The sequence below is a fragment of the Brassica rapa genome, chromosome A05 (assembly GCF_000309985.2).
Source record: "Brassica rapa cultivar Chiifu-401-42 chromosome A05, CAAS_Brap_v3.01, whole genome shotgun sequence".
Lineage (NCBI taxonomy): Eukaryota > Viridiplantae > Streptophyta > Magnoliopsida > Brassicales > Brassicaceae > Brassica > Brassica rapa.
Window position 1 is genome coordinate 24815960 of NC_024799.2, and position 18950 is coordinate 24834909.

Here is an 18950-nt window from a genome sequence, read left to right on the forward strand (position 1 = left end):
TCTTTGTATGGTTTCTGACTTGTGTTGTTTTATTTTGTTATCCCATGTTTTGGAGATTGATCCATCCTAATTCAACAGTTCAACTACCTTGTGTAGTTATATCACAAGTTTTCTTATTTCCAAAACAAATATTTGTAGAGAACTCCAAGTAGAAGATGTGTCACGGGACTCGCCACTTGTAGTCAAACAAAATAAACTCTAGTCTGGTAGTTACCATTTAAATTGTCAATCTGGAAATTGAGTAGTGTGTTGACCAAAAAGAAAAAGAAAAATGACATTGAGTTGTTTATAAGACATGATCTTAACCCTAAAAAGGGCTGGACATAAAATCCATAAACGAAATCTGAACCGAACTCGAACCGAAAACTATGATATGTATCCAGTCTAAAATGTAACAAAGTCTGAATGAATCTTGTATGGTGTTATAAACTATATCCGAACTCGAACGGATAATCCGAGAAACCAAAAAATCCTATAAAATATCTAAAAATGATCTGAATGTTAATATACACTCTAAATATTTGAAACATAAATACATACTTCAATATTGAATTTCATACTTATTTCGATATGATATTTAAAATTTGAATAAGTACCTTAAATACTTAGTTCTATATAAATAAGTGTATATTTCTTATGTTTTGTTTTTAAATTTTAGATTTTACTTTGGATATATTCGAACCAATATAATCTAAATTCTAACAATATATGGTTACTTTATGGGTTTTAGCTAAAATGTGATACAAAAACGATCTGAAACTGATCTAATCCATACTTACAAATTTATTAGTTTGGTACCTACGACGTATTACAAAATAGAACTGAAATTCAAAGAGAATCTACTCAAACACCCAGGCTTAACGTTAACTATGTTCTCGGTCGTCTGCTCATAATAGCCCAAATGGTCTCCAACTCTCCACTTGGTTGCCTACTGGTGGGTTTAAAAATCTCCCAAGGTGGGCCAGTGAAAGACTCTCAAGTCTCCGTATCTGTCGTATATTTAGACAGAAATGCATTTTCAGAATGTTCTACTTGTGTACCTCATTATACAAATCAATCGGATATAATATTAATGGACACGAGCTTAATGCACATAATTTATTTTGTCATGAGCCTTTATGTGGCACGATTCGATTTGTCTGTCGCCCACTTGATTTCCTGATATGACGTTTAATTTGTAGATCTTATTATATCGCAGCCAATCTTATATATTCTCAATTTTTCCACCACCATCTTAGAACACACTTATTGCAAGGATGAAGATAAGTATTTCAAACAAACAATTATGTTATAACAAATAATAATATCCCTAAATATAAAGTGGGTATCTCAAATCTGAAAACATTATTATTTTTTATTTATATTAAGGTTTGAGAATCCCACTAAGAACCTTGCAACATGGTGTTCCTATACAAACGTAAACTTTGCAGTATTTGCAATCGGTATGCTCAATTTAAGTATATAAAAGCCATGTTCTAAAAAGCGGTCCAGGCAGCGATTAGATACTAACTAAATTTTATAAAACTGTAGCGGTTACTTTTTATGCTTACGAAAATAAATAATATAAAATGTATCATTTATAGACAATAATATTTAATAAAAACATTGTATTTTTTAATATATAGTTATAATTTATAAATGTCTAAATCGTCTAACTAATAATATAAATTTCCGTTTAATCATTCTAGGTATTTGGCGTGGGATCACTGCCCGTTTGCGCCTAGCGCTGAACATTGTATAAATAATATCCTATATAAAGTATCTAAAAAGTGGAATTCTATGTCTTAGAAAAATCACAAGTCTTATTATATATTCCTATTCGTAAAGGTTGACCTCCTACTAACACACATAAAATTTCCGTGAATTCTAATAGATTTTTCTTTTTCTTCCTGTTGAAACTATAGTTTTCTTTTTGCCGACCAACCTAGTCAAAACAAAAACAAAAACTATCTTATAGACTCCCACGTAGTAGTTATCTATATTTCATAGAACATTGTAGAAATATAAACATGTTACTAACCCTAAACAAATAAAACTAGGGAGAGAGCTTTTATGAAAACTTATAGTTTAAAGTTTAAACAATTACATGCATGATTAATGATTTCATTGGCATTAAGAAACATACACGTGTCTCTGTCTGATAGTCTTAAAAACATATGTTAGTGGAATTCAAAGCGAAGACCATTCAGACAAAGTCTGTCCTCAAGTAAACGCAGCCGCCATCTCTTACCATCAACCATTTGTTATATACTATCATTTAATTATACACACACGACTTTATTACAAAACCATATTATACGTTTTTGCTTTTTTTTTTCATCAAATGGATCATGAAGAGGAGGAGATCGAGATCCCTAACTACTTTATCTGCCCAATCTCACTAGAAATTATGAAAGATCCAGTCACGACCGTTTCTGGCATCACTTACGACCGTCAAAGCATCGTTCAGTGGCTAGAGAAGGTCCCATCTTGTCCCGTGACGAAGCAGCCTCTTCCTCTAGACTCCGATCTTACGCCTAACCATATGCTTCGCCGTCTCATCCAACACTGGTGCGTCGAGAATGCAACGCGCGGTGTTGTTAGAATCCCTACTCCTAGAGCTCCTCCAGGGAAGCCTAACATCATCGAGGAGATCAAGAATCTCAAAAAGTTTGGACAAGAAGGTACTGTGACGGTTTTGTCCGGTTATTTCAGTATTCGGCTTGATGTGGCAAATTTTAGTTTGGTTTCGGATAAAAGAAACTAAAAATATCAATGTTCAAGAAAACGTTAATCAGGTGTTTTATAAAAATTAGTGCCTAGACATGTGTATACGCCTATAATTGTTTTAAGAAAAAATTATCTCGCTTGTAATCAATATGTCGACTAGACGAATGTCTAAGCGCCGTTTAGAATGATTTTTAGAATATTCAAAAATATAATAAGTAAAGGAAATTGGTTCAGTTGGACCAAATTCAAGTTGGAATGGGTTTGTGACTTTGTTCAGCTTTAACTGTCTATACCGTCCGATTGAGATTAACGTTTGGTTCGGTTTGAATTGAACAGCCTTAGGAAAAGAAGACACGTTAAAGAAGCTTGAAGTGTTAGCTATGGAGGGAGAGAGAAACAGGAGACTGATGTGTGAAGGAGGTGTACATAAGTCTTTGATCTTGTTCATAGTCAAGTATGCTCGTGAAGAAGAAGAGGAGGAGGGGCAACATCATATCAAAGGGAAGCTAGATGAGTCTCTACGTCTTCTTCACTTGATCGGTGTTCCGTTAAATGAAGCAAGAACAATCTTGATCGAAAATGAACGGATCTTGGAATCGTTGACTATGGTCTTAAACCAAAAAGATTTCATGAACAAGGCTTATACTATTGTCCTCTTGAGGAACCTAACTGAAAACACATCCTCTCATATCGTCGAGAGATTGAGTGCTGAGATATTCAAAGGCATCATAGGGTTTCTCAAGGACGTTGTAAGTCGTTCCAATCGCGTAAACCCTAGCGTGTGCGCTACGGTACAACCATCAAACTCTAGAGTGAGAAACAAGGCACCATCGAAACTAGATCATAGCGTGGTTATTAAACAAGCTGTGATCGCTGCGCTGATGATTCTTCTAGAGACCTCTTCTTGGAGCAGGAACAGAACCATCCTTGTGGATCTCGGAGCGGTTTCCAAACTCATTGAACTTGAAATAAGCTCAACTGGCGAGAAGAGAACCACTGAACTTGTGCTGGGAATCTTGTCTCGTTTATGTTGTTGTGCAAATGGTAGAGCTGAGTTTCTCGCTCATAGAGGAGGGATAGCGATTGTGACAAAACGGTTGTTGAGGGTTTCGGCTGCAGCAGACGATAGAGCTATCTCTATACTAAGCTCAGTGTCCAAATATTCGCCGGAAAGCGAAGTGGTGGAAGAGATGGCTAGCGTAAGTACAGTAAAGAAGCTTTGCGCTGTCCTAAGTATAGACTGTAGCTTAAGCTTGAAGGAGAAAGCGAAAGAGATACTTAGAAATCATATTGATGAGTGGAAGAAGTTTCCATGCATTGATGTAGCTCTAATTTCTAAGCTTTTAAGCTCTTCACCCAAAGATCTACTCACCGAGTATTACTCACGAGTTGGTGTTTAGCACTTTTGCGTTATGTACTCCAATCAAGTAAATTGCTCTCCAAGATGATGTATGTAGCAAGAGATAACATCACCAAATGAATTTTATGCAGTGATTCTTGATCTAATTAGCTTCTCAAGTGTAACAAAAAAACCACACTGAAATTTCATTTTAACAAATTGTATGGACATAAGTCAACAAACACACACTAGCTTTTTGATTTCAAGATCACCAAAATTCAGCAAGACTAAAATTCAGAGAAAAAATCTGCAAGTTTGACATTAGAGAAAAAAAAAAGCTCATCGCCTGCGCATACCACGACCTCCACCGCGTCCTCTTCCCATAGCACCAGCGGCAGCATCTCCCTGTGCGCTCTCAGACTGCATTTTTGTTATACAATTATCAACACATTATTCTCAAACATAAAAAGGAAAAAGAAAAGAAAATAAGAGTATACTTTAGGGTTCTTCACGGTTTCATCCACACTTAGGATAAGGCACGCTGCCTCAGTTGCAGCGTTTATAGCATTAATCTGCCACAAAAAAGGGACACAACCGATCATCAATTAACCTTTCTATGAAAGATATTCACACAAAATACAAACATTCCCAAGTATTACATTATCATAAATGGCACAAAAGTCCCATAAACAGAGAGTACAAGTTTGTAGAATCTTGCAATACCTTCACAACTGCTGGTTCCCACACGAAGTTAGCAAATGAGTCCGCTATTCCACCAGTGTTGATGTCTACTCCGTAAGAAGCTCCTTCACCTGTTATAACACAGAAATGATAGCATATCATCAAATGAGATTACTCAAAAGATTATTACATCAAGCTTGTGAGCGTGAAAGACGCTCACCGCTTTGCATGGCGTGTTTCTGTCTTAATTTATTTAGAACATCAGTTGCATCAAATCCAGCATTGTCACATAGCTGTCGTGGAATAACCTGTAATACATACCACAATCGATATGAGTTCAGATATTTTTCTTAAAGGTGAAGCAAAAAGTTTCAAAAACACGGCTTAATATTAATTTGGACTCTTCTTACTAGTTTACCAGATTTCTAATTTATTTGTACATAACAACGAGCACATAGAAAACACCACTACTCTATCAATGCCTTACAAACACTTTTGTACATAACAACGAGCACAAAGAAAACATAACTTCTCTATTAATGCCCAAATAACAGAGAACACAGCTACAAAGCTCATCTTAATACTCGGATAGCATAGCAAGTATGGGATTCTCAGAAATTAGACGGACAAAGCAAAACATTCAAGTCAACTAGAAGTGTACCTCCAGGGCCTTTGCATACGAGTTGATGAAAAGTTGTGACTTCCCAGCAATTGTTCGTGAATGCTGCCTCAGGTACTTGCTTATCTCCATCTACAACAACAAGAAGTCTCTTTCATTGTCTATGTTGTTAACCTATGTGAAAAAATTAAACCAAAACCACGGTGGATGAAGGATACTCACATCTATAGCTCCACCTCCAGGCACAACAGTTGAGTTCTTCACAGCTCTTCTCACAATCATAATAGCATCATGCAAACTCCGCTCAGCTTCTTCGATGAACTGCCATTAACGTTTCAAAGAAAATTATATCAGTGCTGGTTTTTTTCGTTTTCATTAAGCATCCAATATTTGATGTATACCTGATCAGCACCACCACGGAGGACAATAGTTGCTGTACGTCCTGAAGGGCAACCACTGAATATGTTAAATCTCTCCCCACCAACTTGTTTTTCCTCAAATATCTCACAAGTTCCAAGAACCTGTACAGTGTACATTTAAAAACAACAAATTTAGAGGAACATAATCAACAAGTCGCTGAAAGCTTGTAAGCATATCTAGATAGCAAGCAAATAGATTCATTCTTCACTAGCCTCGGGTATTATATTGTTAACACTTGTTTGAACTGTTCCTCCGGCCGCAGCAGCCACGCGATTAAGATCTTGTTCTGCTACACGGCCAGCGCAGAAAATATCACGATCCGCAAAATACTGCAAAAAATGCATAGAGATTTCGGTTAAATGAGCAAACACTCTTCATTAATACGAAAATGAACTAAATAGAGCAACGAATATGATTTATTTCTGACGAAATAAAACATCTTCATACACTAAAACAACCTATAACCAATCAATTTTATTATGCATCAGGAGAAAAAAAGAAAGAAGTCAATAGCCAACTGAGAAATTAAGAATCGACAAACCTGGGTAGCTAGATCACCAATAGCCAATCGGGAAAGAACAACTTTAGCTCCACTTTCGACACATTTGTCTAGCTTGTCATAAATGATATTCCACTCTGCATCAACTATTGACTGGTACTGCGATGGATCTGACAGCCTGTGAACAAATGACAGGAGTCAAGTCAAATCAGGCCAAAAGATGCTTTAATTGAAGGGAACACTTAACAGAAAAGAGCCAGAGTTCCAACCTAATCTCAGCGTTTTCCTTCTCAGATTTCAACTCCAGTTCAATGTTAAGCAGAAGGATTTTGGGATTATCAAACTTCTTTGGCTGTTGCTCAAAACCCGCATACGAGAATGTCTTTTTGAAAGCCACACCATCAACTAGGAAAGAGTCTCGCATGTTACCACCAGGAACCTGCAGAGTAAACCATACCATTAGCTCTCAAGCATAACCACAAGTGCAAAATTTCATTTACACATACTTGGATCTCGAAAATTCAAAAGCTTAAAAAAAAAAAGGTTTCTTTTTTACCTTTTTGATCCCAATCAAATTGAGCCTGTCGTCATCCCCAATGGCCATAACAGCATCAACAACCATAGTAGCGAAAAACTCCTTCTCTCCACCAATAAGCTTAGAGGAAAGAGTGGTAGCAGCGCATTTAGCCAACAAACCTTTCTTCTCCTCCACACTCTTCCCTTCAATGCTAACAGCGAGTTCTTTCACCTTCTCAATTGCCTACATCGTCAAACAGTAACAAAAGATCCAGTAATTAAAAACAAAACAAAAAAGACTTTCAATTTCACAAAGAAATAGAAAAGATTACACACCAAAGTGCTTGCAGTGCGATAACTCCTAATCAGATTCTGAGAGTGAACACCATCCTCAACAAACGGCTTAGCTTCCTTCAAAAACTCAGCAGCAAGAAGAACAACCGTCGTCGTCCCATCACCAACCTAACCAACAACAAAAAAAGCATCGCTCATGAACTCAATCACAAATCTCTTAACTTTTATTAATAATCAATCAACAAATACAAATAACCTATAAACTATTAAAAATACTTAAGATAACTACTTAAGATAAATATTAAAACATATAATAAACTAGATAATTATGATATTTGGAGTATCTATCTGCATCAATCACACAATTTAAGATCTGCATAACTAACAAAATCATCAACACTGAAGAGATCCAAGATCCAGCTCGATCTCGCGCACCTCTGAGTCTTGAGACTTGGCGATATCGACGAGGATCTTAGCGGCGGGATGTACGATGTCGAGGAGCTTCATGATGGTAGCGCCGTCGTTGGAAATGGTGACGGATCCCTTATCGTCGTGGATGAGCTTGTCCATCCCTCGAGGACCGAGCGTGGTTCGAACCACGTCGCCAACCGCCGTGACGGCGTTGATGTTGCTGAGAAGCTGAGCTTTCCCCTGAGAAGTGTCTGTGCCTTCTTTCAGCAGTATGATCTGCGGTTGCTGCTCGCGAAATCAAGTGAAGGTAGATTTGCATCAGTAAGTATCCAAACATATATATGTGTATGGAGAGAGTACGTAGATGCAACTTACCATCATCGACGCCATTGTAGATGCGTTGAGGAGCTACGGAGAAATGGGAGAGAAGGAGAGAGAGAGAGAGAGAGAGAGATTTAGGGTTTATTTTTATGTCGTTGTGTTCATTCATATACGAGTGATTTTAGATCTAGACCGGCCGGTCGAACCGATAAATCTGGAACTTTGCGGATACCATTATACTCGAATCCATTTCATTTTTTTTTATTGAACCCAGCATATATGACCCGGTCAAATTTAGTTTTCATTGGTTGGCTCAACTAGTTTTCATTTTCTAGTTGACAAAAACATTTAATAGCAATAATATAGCTGTGTAGCGTGGAACTCTACGACTGGACAGACAAGACTTGGTTGGATCATGGATCTTTGATGATCCGGCTTCTCCATCTCAACACTCCGCAACAGCCAACAGCTGCTTTCGTAGTGTCGCTCATTTTAGCAGAATCTTTGGCAGTTCATGCGGCTATAACCTCTGCTCTCTCTCTCTCGTGGAATGGTTTCCATCCAAATCCTATCAGATATGCAGGTCTTGATCAATACAATCAACCGTCGACATATAAATCTGAAAGTCTTTGGCATTTTTCAAGATATCTACTTTTTTTCAGTTTTTGGCGTTCTTCAAGATATTTACCTCATTTCATCTTCATTTAAGTCTATTAAATTTGTGTTTGTCTCAAGATCTCAAAATGCCCAAGCTATACTTTGGCTAAATAAGCTCTTTGGGCTCTAAACTCTATTATTTAATTTAATGAAAAGCCCAGTTTGAACAAAAAAAAAACAATAATATAACTTGTGTTCAATCTCTTATAGATAAATTAGTATGTAAAAGACATTGATTTTGTTTCAATGTTTAAGTAGAAACTCGTTACTCCTGATGCTCCTCTCTATAGTTAATTTTATGAGCTAAAGTTTGAAGTTGCATCTTCTTCTCATCTTTCCCACCTTAGTTTCTGATTGTCTTTGGGCTTAAATTCGGGCCAGCTTTGACGGTTGGTCTTCTGGAAATTTAGGTTTCTAGTTCTTATGTGGATATATATGACAAACGCAGCGTTTTGCTGATAGCAGGAAAAATAATCAAATATTCTTCTTCTTTTTTGATCAACAAATTTGTCATATTTTAATTTTAAGAATTCGTCTGAAAAATAGGCTTCGGAATAATTTTAGGGAAATTTTATAGGATATCCATTTTTAGTTTATTTTCATAAAAGTAGCCAAAATGAAGAAAATAACAAAATAAATTTTATTAAAACATTTTTACCATAGGATTAACTAATTTAGACTTAGTGTTTAGAGTTAAAATGAGTTTTAGCGATAGAGTATCAAATTTAAAAAATTAAAAATTAAAATTAAGTTTTTTAAAATAAAAAGACATTTTCGTTTTTGAAGACAATTTTTGTGACAAAATTTTAAAAAATGCTATTGGACAAATGTTTCTTTCCTTCCTTCTCTATAAAATATGTTTTGATTTTTTTTTGGACAAATGTTTTGATGTTTTATTTCAATCTGAACTGAATATAGTAACCGTGCGTTGTACTACTTCAATCAGCTTACCATACTTAGACGCCACACACTTTCGCTTTCACCTTTCCGTAGCCGCCATCGTTACTTACTCGGAAGCTTCAAAGTCAACCATTGAGTCCTCCTCTTTTGACCTCTTCCTCCTAAACTTTTTTAATACGTTTAAATAATTCATATAGACTTTTCCTCTCTTTCTCTCTATACCTTCTTCAATAAATAAACCGTGTAGTTGAATCATAACGACTTTCCGTTGGATCTGAATCTCTTCTTCTCTCTCTCTTTACGATGAATGATCTATTCTCAAGCTCGTTCACTCGCTTCCGCAGCAGCGGAGAACCATCTCCTCAAGGCACCGGCGTTCAGATGGCGCACCCGGCGGGAGTGAACCTCGACAAGTTCTTTGAAGACGTTGAGTCAGTGAAAGAGGAGTTAAAGGAACTAGATCGTGTCAACGACACACTCCAATCCTCCCACGAGCAGAGCAAGACACTTCCCAATGCTCAAGCTGTTAAAGATCTCCGCTCCAAGATGGACGGTGACGTTGGTGTAGCTCTGAAGAAGGCCAAGATGATTAAGGTTAAGCTCGAGGCGCTTGATAGATCCAATGCTGCTAACCGGAGCCTCCCTGGCTGTGGACCTGGATCCTCCTCGGATCGTACCCGGACGTCTCTTCTCAATGGTCTGAGGAAGAAGTTGAAGGACTCGATGGATAGTTTTAACCGCTTGAGGGAGGTTATCTCGTCTGAGTATAGAGAAACTGTACAGAGGAGGTACTTCACCGTCACCGGCGAGAATCCTGACGAGAAAACTTTGGATCGACTCATTTCTACAGGTTAGTTCAATAGTTTTATTCCATTGGCTTTTTTTTTACCGCGAAAATCCTGATTGAAAATAAATTTGAAACACTGATATAAACGGTAAAGAAGGTAAACAGCGGTAAAATTGAGATTTGGTCTCTTTTCTTCATTAACATATGGATATGTGATGTTGTGTGCAATTTTTAAATCTCAAAATACAATTGTATTTATATTGTTTTGCAACACCCGAAACAGAATTAACGAACTTTTTTTTTTGAAAAAGAAAAAAAAAAAAAAAAAAAAAAAGTTCGTTAATTCTGTTTCGGGTGTTGCAAAACAATACAAGAACAAGGAAGAGGAAGGGTCTTAGACACCATTAACGAGATCCAAGAAAGGCATGATGCGGTTAAAGACATTGAGAAAAATCTCAGAGAGCTTCACCAAGTGTTTCTAGACATGGCCGTGTTGGTCGAGCACCAGGGAGCTCAGTTAGATGACATCGAGAGCCACGTGGGCCGAGCTAGCTCCTTTATTCGAGGCGGAACAGAGGAACTACACACCGCTCGGGTTTACCAGAAGAACACCCGTAAATGGACATGTTACGCCATTATCATTCTCATCATCATCATAGTTGTTGTGGTTCTTGCTGTTGTTAAACCATGGCAGACAAACGGAAGCGGAGGTGGAGGTGGCGGTGGCGGTGGAGGAAGTCCGCCAGCTCAAGGTCAAGTGCCACCACCAAGTCCTCCTCAGGCAAGGCGTCTTCTGTTACGTTGAACTGAGTTTTGTAGTTTGCAAATATATTCTTTCTTTGGAAACCCTTTCATCAAACCAGCATTGTGTTTCAACTTATTACAGCTGAGTTTTCTTGTGAACCACCTTTTTATTTGATAGTTTGGGGAAATATCAAATATTTGGGTTAAATAAGAAATTTAGTATATTATTTCATGTATCTATCTATGTTGGGGCTATATTTCTTTTTTTTTTTCTATCGTTTGTTGTTGTGTGTCGAAGTATATAAGCATGTCGAATTAAACAAGGTTAGATTAAGATCAACCGGTAACACAAAAACTATATTGGTCTTTCTATTTTTGCAAGTTAGAAAGTTGAAAAAAACATACTGTAAAGTGGAAAGAGAAGCATTAGACAGTGTTCAAGAAAGCGACGGGACAGCGTTCTATGCAGCCGTCTAGGCAGGTGCTAGACATTAGGCTTTATAAAACCATGATGATTACCTTCTAAACGAGCTGAGATAATTATAATATTATAATAGTATATAATCTATTACTCTATATATATGACCCTTTAGAATTGTACACATAGATTAAGAAACATTTAATTTCTAAAAAAAAACATCATTAATTGTTTACCTAACCATAATTTAACCAATAATAAAATAAAAACTATAATATCATTAGTCATCTAACATAAATTAGTAATAAATTTTACATAAAAAAAATGAAAACGTCAAATAATTTGAAACAAAAAAATTCTTCTAAAACGTCATATATAATAAATATATTATAATGTAAAATATTTTGAAAATAAATAAATATAAATTTTATTATTTGTAAATGATGATATTAACATAAAATATTACATATATTTACTATATTTTTATAATTTATGAACGTCTAAACCACCTAACTAATAGTTTAAGCGTCCGTTTAGTACGCGTTAGGTCACCTTGATTATCCTCTTGCGCTTTCTTGAACATTGGCATTACGAGATCTAGGTGGAAGCAAAAAGAGAGTGAAGTAGAGTAATTTGACACACTACTATAGTTTTTCCAACTACGAGTCATTATTAAACTATCACAAGGATTATATCAATGCTTTTTAAATTTTTAGTTGTTTAAGATGATTTAGCTTCAAAAAATAATGATCATTTTTGCTTTATATCTATATATACATATAAATGTCTTATTTGTTAGTTTTAAATATCATTACATGCATTCGGTGACAACAGTTATATCTTTCGAACATAAATTAAAGTTATGTATTCTTGTTTACAAATTAAACTAGATTAAGATCCGCGCAATTGCACGGGATGAATATTATAAATAAAAATATTTTTTATATGTTATTATTTTTTGTATTCATTTATGTATTATGTATATAATTAAATTAGAGTAAACACATAAATAAATAAAAATACATCTTATTTATTTAGGATATTATTTTAGTAAATAAATCAAAACAATCATTTTATTTATTTTATATGGTATATAACTAAATTTCAATGACATTGACATAGATATATAGTATATTTTAATATAAATATTTATTATTGACAATTCATACTCATGTGATAAACAAAAAAAAATTAATGTGCGATTTTTTGAATGCCAATTTCAAAATTAAATATTAAGGTTTCAATATTTTTCCAATACAAATTTCAAAATTATCATATTAAATTATTTATATATGTTATATAGTTTAATTTTAAACTATATTAATATATAATATGAATGTCTAGTAAATGAAACTCATATTCATACGATTTATGATCATTTATATCTTGTTATTACCAAAACAAAAGTTAAACCATTGATCACAAAATTTTAGTGTGAGATATTTAACATTTTTAGTAATTTATAGTTGTTTTAAAAATTCAAAATATAACATATAAGAAAAAAATTAATTTTGTTTATTATATGGTTAATGTGGTTGTTTAATATCTTTTATTAATATAAAATTAAACAAAAAAGAGCTAAGATACAAAATTATTATCAAATATTTGTTATTCATAATCATTAATTGTCATATATATGTTAATCATATTAGGCAATTTCATAGCTTTTATTTAAGGAAAGTCCGAGAATATTATTTTGTACATTTTTATCAATTTAATAGTTAGTTTAACAAAAAGTATAATATAAGTTAGGATGGACCGACCTATCTTTCTAAGAATTCTGAATTTCATTCTCATGGTGACACGTGACTACAAAACAATATTGTAATGTTTCTCAATTAATATATAAGGTATAACCATTGTGGAAATTTTTCTTTTACTAGAAATCATAAATACATATTATTGAATGTATTAATTATTATTAATAGATAATAAATTCATTGGATTGACTATGTCACAAATTATATTGGTTTCCCATCTTTGACATAAAATAAAGTTTGGTCTTCTTGTTAACAAATTAGTTAAAATTATTTTGACTATGACCACTAATTTGGCGTGTGCTATATTTGATCACAAACTCTCAACATCCTCTCTTTTTCTACCATAAAAGAATCTGCAAAAGAAGTATCTTCTCACACAACCCAAAAAAAAAAAAAAAAAAGAGAGATCAAACTCAAAGAGTGATCAATCATGACAAAGAAGGTAAAACTTGCGTTGATGGAAAATGAAAAATCAAGAGCAATAACTTTGAAGAAAAGGAGGTCGGGGTTAGTGAAAAAGGTAAAAGAAATATCAACATTATGTGATGTAAAAGCTTGTTTGATTATGTTCTCCCCTAAAGAGGCTGAGCCAATGGTGTGGCCATCTGCTGAGGCGGCTCGTAACCTCCTCAAAGACTTCGATGCCTTGCCGGCGTTCACGAAGAAGAAGAATGAGACGAGTCTGGAGTCGTATCTGAAGGAGAAGACATGGAAGGTTCATGAGAGTTTGAGGAAGACTCAGAAGGAGAACATGGAGTGTATGATGGATCAGTTGAAGGTGCAACTAAGCAGCTTCCCTAAACTTGATGATCTTGACGTGAAGGAGATCTATTCATTGATCTCTTTCTCAAAGGACGCCATCATGCATTTAAGGAAGAAGGTAGGTTCTGTTCAGCATTGTCCTCTTCGCGATCCACCGGTGTATCCATTTGAAGAGCAGGTCAAGGAGTTTAGGACCACCACAGGAGGCGGCCAGGAATATGAGAGAGCTAGGAAGACTTATGAAGAGATGAACATGGCTAGCATTGGTGCTTCAAAGGAGAAGCAAACCTACTACTTGATGGATGAATGGATTTTCCCATCTTTGAAGCAACCTTCCCCTCAAACTCAACAACAAATCATGATGAAAATGGCATCTTACAACAACAACAACACTCCAGACCCTGGATGTTATCAAAGTTATCATCCGTATCAAGAAAGTAGTAGCAATGGAGACCATAATATGGAGATGGCGCCGGCTTTTCCACCAGCGTTGGCCTTCCCTGATTTTCTTGGCCCAGTGTCTCACCCACACCCTTATGATTTCATGAGCCATGAGGAACGAAGCAACATTGACAATAACAACAACGCAAACAATATTGGTTTTTGGCCAGAGACACCACCACCAGCAAATGGAGCAACGGCCGAAGAAGGTATTGTTGGTGCTAGCTCATTTGATATTAGTTATCTTATGGATTACCCGGGAATTAACAATACATTTCTAGATTTGTAGAAATGTATTATGTTTTTAAATTTGGTATGATTTTCTTTGAAACTATGTTTGCCTGTTTTTTTTTTTTTTTTTTGCTTCCTGATTATGTTTTGTGTTTGTATGCTTTTGGATTTATGGATCTTTATTATCTTTTGATATTTTGAATAACCATGATGTCCAATGTTCAAAAAATCACTAGATGGTGGTCAGACGCCTTATAAAATATTAGTGTTTAGTGACTTTAGTCAGACGCTTATATCTATTTTTCTAACGTTTAAACGACTTATAAAAAAAACAATATTGTACACTACCTATACATTTTCGTGAAAGACATGTTATTTATCAAATGTAACATTTGAGTGTTATTTATAAAAGACATTGGATATTACTAAAAGAAAAAAATTCAACTTCCAAGTATATATCTGACTATTAACTTTCATGAAAAGTTACAATCCAAGTAATAAAATACAGAATATATATTATATATAGCATAAAATCATGCGAGCAAGAGACAAAGAATTAAACACACAAAAGCAGGAGACAAATAATACAAAGTTACAAAAGTAAACAACACACAAAGGAGAAAGAAACTCATCAGAAGATGTTACTGAACTGGCTGCTTAGTGAATCCTTAAGATTAGAGTAGAGGCCATAAAGCGAGTACTGCTTCAGATTAGCAACCTCGTACCAAGAGTTCAACGCGGTATAATGCTTATCCGTGCCTGAAAACGCCAACTGGATCCCCAAGCTACAATCTACTTGTCCTCCTTGGTTCGTGCAGCTTTGTCTTTTGATTGCGCATTCTTCTTTGTTGAGGCACACGAACTTCGCGTCTCCAGTGCATTTGGAGCATCCGTCTTTCTTCCAGAACAAGTTCTCAAGCCTGCCCTTTTGAAACTCAAGAACCTGGACATTGAACCAAGATAATAAAGATAAACAAAGGTGGATAAAGGTAGAAATTACTATAAGATGAATGAGGCTTTATCCAATTACAAGGGTGAAGCTTGTGACGACGTGATCGTTGTCCGCAACCATAATTGGAACTGATCTCGCAGCGTATTTTGCACCAGCGAACGCTACCATATACCCATTTGAGGAATCCTGTAATCACAAAGTATCATTATCAAAACCAGTAACTTTGTAAACTAAGACCTCTACTTCTAAGCAACGCGAATCTGACAGGACAAAACTCTGTTTACAACATCTCATCTTACTAAAACAACAAACACAGAAAGAAACCTGACATTAGTTTACAAAACCTTTATTACATTTGACAAAAGCTTATTCTATCATGCACATCATAACTTAACCTGCTTATCCCCTGCCGACAGGAATATGTCAGGACAAAACTCTGTTTTCAACATCTAATATCACTAAAACAACAAAACAGAAACAAACCAGACACTCCAAGAACAGAGATCAGTTTCCAAAACCTTTATTACAGATGACAAAAACTGATTCTATCAAACAAGAGATGTCGACCAGACAACTACCAAAAAGCTTGTCAACAGAGCAAAGTTGCTAACTTTCTAAGTCAACCAAACTAATCTGGGAATATAAACTCCGATCCAATCAACAATAGATCAGAACCTGCAATCAAAACCCAAAATTCACCACGACAGATCAGAGAGAGACGAGAACCTAACCGGGCGGTAACTAGAGGAACTTGAAGAGGTATTGATGGTGAGGAGCGTGATCTCATCGACTTTAGGTCTGAACACGGCCAGCTCAGAGTTTCCGTTGAGAGAGAGGCGGCGACGATCGCAGGGAGAGTACTGCACGGAACGGTTGGTGCCAAGGAAAGAGTCTTTCGCCGCGAAGGCAATTCCGAAAGTGAATCCGTCGCCGACCGCGACGGTGGAATCTGAGCAAGGCGAGTAGACATGATTGTCGTCGCCGGCAGATGTTAGTGATGGCGTCAGCGCCGCCGCGAAGAGGAAACAGAGGAGGAGGAGGAGGAATCTAGCCATCTGTCAGAGAGTAACTTCTAAACCGGAGTCTTCTCCCTCCGATTTGTTAGGACGTGTAGTCAAATAAGCCTTTTAAGTAATGGGCCTCACCCTCACCACAGCGGCCCAAAAAGAAAAGTATGTTTCATATCATATTTTATATAGCTTGAAAAACACGTAATTGCAGTCTTCCAAAAAATTCACATTGATAGTAGTAAAATTAATTAATAAAATTTGTAGAATTAATTTTAGTCAATTAATTCATATTTAGAGAAAATATCTTTGTTAAAAATTTTAGATTTCGTGTAGGAAAAGAGAAGGAATGATTTTATTTGTTTCAAATAATTAATTATTATTTATGTGCTGTATTATAAATAGAGTCAAACCTGAGCTGGCAAATTGCAACTACTTTTCGTGCCAAGTGGTAATTGTTTAAAAAGTTAATAACTCTTGATCAAAAAAATAAATGATAATAATTCTCACCTAACGATTTGTTTACTGCTAAATCCTCTGCGGTTACCGTACCCTTAGATTTACTGCGAAATCTAAGCCGTCTATCTAGAGGAGTCAGAGACCTGTCTAAATGAACGGTTAAGATCAATCCGACATTACTTGTGAAATGAGAATCCTCTGATTCCGTATTTGTGTTCCGTCTCTTTGCTTGTTTGTCTCTCTCGTCCTCCAATCATCATCTGAAACTCTAAAACATTCGCATTTTTTGCTCCGAGAATCTATCAATCAATCATGTCGAGATTTTTTCTCGCTATCTCTTGTTTTCTGTGCATCTCAACGATTGTCAGAGCCACCGATATCAAGTACTGCAGTATGTACTAATTCTCCTATGTCCTTCATTGACTATTGATTGCCAAACTGTACCTTCTAGTTTGATCGAGTTTGTTATGGTAATTCGATAGGATTTAGATAGTGACCAAGGATCCAGTTCTGGATAAAAGAAGTAGAATCTCTATCTGATTTGTAATGTGTTTGGTTGTAGATGATAACGCACAGTATCAAGTAAAGGTTCAAGGAGTTGATATATCGCCTTATCCTATTGCTCGAGGCGAGCAAGTTACTTTCAGCCTTGCTTCTAACACAGGTACATCAGTTTTGTTTTTCATTTCTTGTTCTGATAGTCAGGCTTGCACACATTGAATTACCTATAAAACATAGATCTTTGCTTGTTCAATTCTTTTGATGTTTTGTTCTATAATTATTTTTTGTTCTATAATAATCTCTATATTTGTTATCAAATGTTACAACTTCTTGTGTTCTCAGAATGGTCTTCGCATTGTCCTTGTTCATGCATCCAAAGTTTTTTTTTGTTTTTGATTTGTGTTTGCTTCGTATATATGAAGACAATGTGATCTCAAAGGGAAAGCTGGTGATCGAAGTTTCATACTTTGGATGGCATATTCATTCTGAGACACATGACCTTTGTGATGAGACCAACTGTCCTGTCGCAATTGGAGACTTCTCGGTAGCACACTCGCAAGTTATGCCCGGTTATACTCCTCCGGTGAGTATATTACTTTGAACCCATTGTGGATGTCATATTGTGACACCTTTATTCATTAGGCTCATTATAACAAAACAAATAGGCTATTATGTAGTATCTGTCATGAGTGGAGGGAAGAAGTTAGAGCCCTAGATTTGTCAAAATGGCTTTGATATGATCATTAGTTTATTATATATATATATATATATATATTATATATATGTTTCACAGAAAACATTTTCTTATTCGGATTCTGAGTAATCTAATCCTTTTATTTCTCACAGGGTCCATACTCGCTTAAAATGAAGATGCTTGATGGGCACAAGGAGTTAACCTGCATCAAATTCTCATTTGATATTGGATTTGGATCATCAGTGGCCGACATGTAGAGATATTAATTTGTTTGCTGGAATATTTATCATGGAATCGTTCCAGTTGCTTTGTATAAAAACACCCATTCTCTTTAGCAAAATTGCTTGGTAAAAAAACATTTGAAATTTCTCTATCATGTTCTCTTGCTGCACCATTGATAGCACCCTTTAAAGTCAAATGTAGACAAATAACTGATATTATTCAATCTAACATAAGTCATTAATGGCTAAACAACTCTTTCTTCATATTTTTCTTTTGCATTAGGACAATTGGTATATAACATTCGGTAAATTTCAGTGTCATGTCTGAAGTAATGAAGGATATGAAGGCGATGATACCGGTGAAAACACTTAAGCTAGCTCTCTCCACGAAAACAATCTTGCTTGAACGCATAATATCATCAATTGAGATAAAAATATTAGAAGAAATGAACCATAACAAAAAGTTTCTTATGCCAACAAGGCAACAACACTTAACACAGTCTTTAAACGGGAAATCGGCTAATTCCTACATCAACAAGGATCAACGGTCCCGATCAGTACATAAACATGTTACCTGTGCGAAAACATACATTAACTAGTACAAAAT

General features: G+C 35.5%; 5 protein-coding genes and 1 pseudogene across 5 annotated transcripts; 4 read left to right on the forward strand and 2 right to left on the reverse strand.

Moving 5' to 3' along the window:
• Positions 1–265: 265 nt before the first annotated feature.
• Positions 266–4215, forward strand: LOC103870305 (E3 ubiquitin-protein ligase PUB24). Its single transcript, XM_009148429.3, has 2 exons — positions 266–2663; positions 3046–4215. The coding sequence occupies exons 1-2, from the start codon at positions 2324–2326 to the stop codon at positions 4107–4109; spliced, it is 1404 nt and encodes a 467-aa protein (XP_009146677.1). The 5' UTR covers positions 266–2323; the 3' UTR covers positions 4110–4215.
• A 15-nt stretch (positions 4216–4230) lies between these two features.
• Positions 4231–8090, reverse strand: LOC103870306 (T-complex protein 1 subunit eta). Its single transcript, XM_009148431.2, has 14 exons — positions 7864–8090; positions 7513–7773; positions 7120–7245; positions 6824–7027; positions 6537–6706; positions 6310–6445; positions 5981–6097; positions 5750–5869; positions 5571–5669; positions 5391–5480; positions 4950–5037; positions 4772–4860; positions 4546–4620; positions 4231–4468 (listed from the first exon to the last, which is right to left on the reverse strand). Exons 1-14 carry the CDS (start codon positions 7876–7878, stop codon positions 4388–4390), a joined length of 1671 nt encoding a protein of 556 aa, XP_009146679.2. The 5' UTR covers positions 7879–8090; the 3' UTR covers positions 4231–4387.
• A 239-nt stretch (positions 8091–8329) lies between these two features.
• On the forward strand, positions 8330–11170 carry LOC103870307 (annotated as a pseudogene).
• Positions 11171–12852: 1682 nt separating this feature from the next.
• Positions 12853–15174, forward strand: LOC103870401 (MADS-box transcription factor 18). The gene has a single exon (XM_018658723.2). The coding sequence runs from the start codon at positions 13506–13508 to the stop codon at positions 14565–14567; it is 1062 nt and encodes a 353-aa protein (XP_018514239.1). The 5' UTR covers positions 12853–13505; the 3' UTR covers positions 14568–15174.
• Positions 14949–16562, reverse strand: LOC103870308. Its single transcript, XM_009148433.3, has 3 exons — positions 16193–16562; positions 15540–15647; positions 14949–15452 (listed from the first exon to the last, which is right to left on the reverse strand). The coding sequence occupies exons 1-3, from the start codon at positions 16514–16516 to the stop codon at positions 15141–15143; spliced, it is 744 nt and encodes a 247-aa protein (XP_009146681.1). The 5' UTR covers positions 16517–16562; the 3' UTR covers positions 14949–15140.
• Positions 16563–17116: 554 nt separating this feature from the next.
• On the forward strand, positions 17117–18498 carry LOC103870309 (putative phosphatidylglycerol/phosphatidylinositol transfer protein DDB_G0282179). The gene is made up of 4 exons (XM_009148434.3): positions 17117–17318; positions 17490–17591; positions 17851–18011; positions 18275–18498. Exons 1-4 carry the CDS (start codon positions 17240–17242, stop codon positions 18377–18379), a joined length of 447 nt encoding a protein of 148 aa, XP_009146682.1. The 5' UTR covers positions 17117–17239; the 3' UTR covers positions 18380–18498.
• The last annotated feature ends 452 nt before the right edge of the window (positions 18499–18950 follow it).

What these genes read in the sequence shown, in the direction of transcription:
- LOC103870305 (XM_009148429.3), top strand. Translation starts at nt 2,324, where the DNA reads ATGGATCATGAAGAGGAGGAGATCGAGATCCCTAACTACTTTATCTGC. An exon ending in CAAAAAGTTTGGACAAGAAG is followed by an intron (nt 2,664 to 3,045) that starts GTACTGTGACGG and finishes TGAATTGAACAG; the next exon opens with CCTTAGGAAAAGAAGACACG.
- LOC103870306 (XM_009148431.2), bottom strand. An exon ending in TTAACAATATAATACCCGAG is followed by an intron (nt 5,870 to 5,980) that starts GCTAGTGAAGAA and finishes TACACTGTACAG; the next exon opens with GTTCTTGGAACTTGTGAGAT. An exon ending in TCCGTGGTGGTGCTGATCAG is followed by an intron (nt 5,670 to 5,749) that starts GTATACATCAAA and finishes CGTTAATGGCAG; the next exon opens with TTCATCGAAGAAGCTGAGCG.
- LOC103870401 (XM_018658723.2), top strand. Translation starts at nt 13,506, where the DNA reads ATGACAAAGAAGGTAAAACTTGCGTTGATGGAAAATGAAAAATCAAGA.
- LOC103870308 (XM_009148433.3), bottom strand. Translation starts at nt 16,516, where the DNA reads ATGGCTAGATTCCTCCTCCTCCTCCTCTGTTTCCTCTTCGCGGCGGCG. An exon ending in GTTCCTCTAGTTACCGCCCG is followed by an intron (nt 15,648 to 16,192) that starts GTTAGGTTCTCG and finishes TTGTGATTACAG; the next exon opens with GATTCCTCAAATGGGTATAT. An exon ending in TCGTCACAAGCTTCACCCTT is followed by an intron (nt 15,453 to 15,539) that starts GTAATTGGATAA and finishes TTCAATGTCCAG; the next exon opens with GTTCTTGAGTTTCAAAAGGG.
- LOC103870309 (XM_009148434.3), top strand. Translation starts at nt 17,240, where the DNA reads ATGTCGAGATTTTTTCTCGCTATCTCTTGTTTTCTGTGCATCTCAACG. An exon ending in CACCGATATCAAGTACTGCA is followed by an intron (nt 17,319 to 17,489) that starts GTATGTACTAAT and finishes GTTTGGTTGTAG; the next exon opens with ATGATAACGCACAGTATCAA. An exon ending in TGCCCGGTTATACTCCTCCG is followed by an intron (nt 18,012 to 18,274) that starts GTGAGTATATTA and finishes TATTTCTCACAG; the next exon opens with GGTCCATACTCGCTTAAAAT.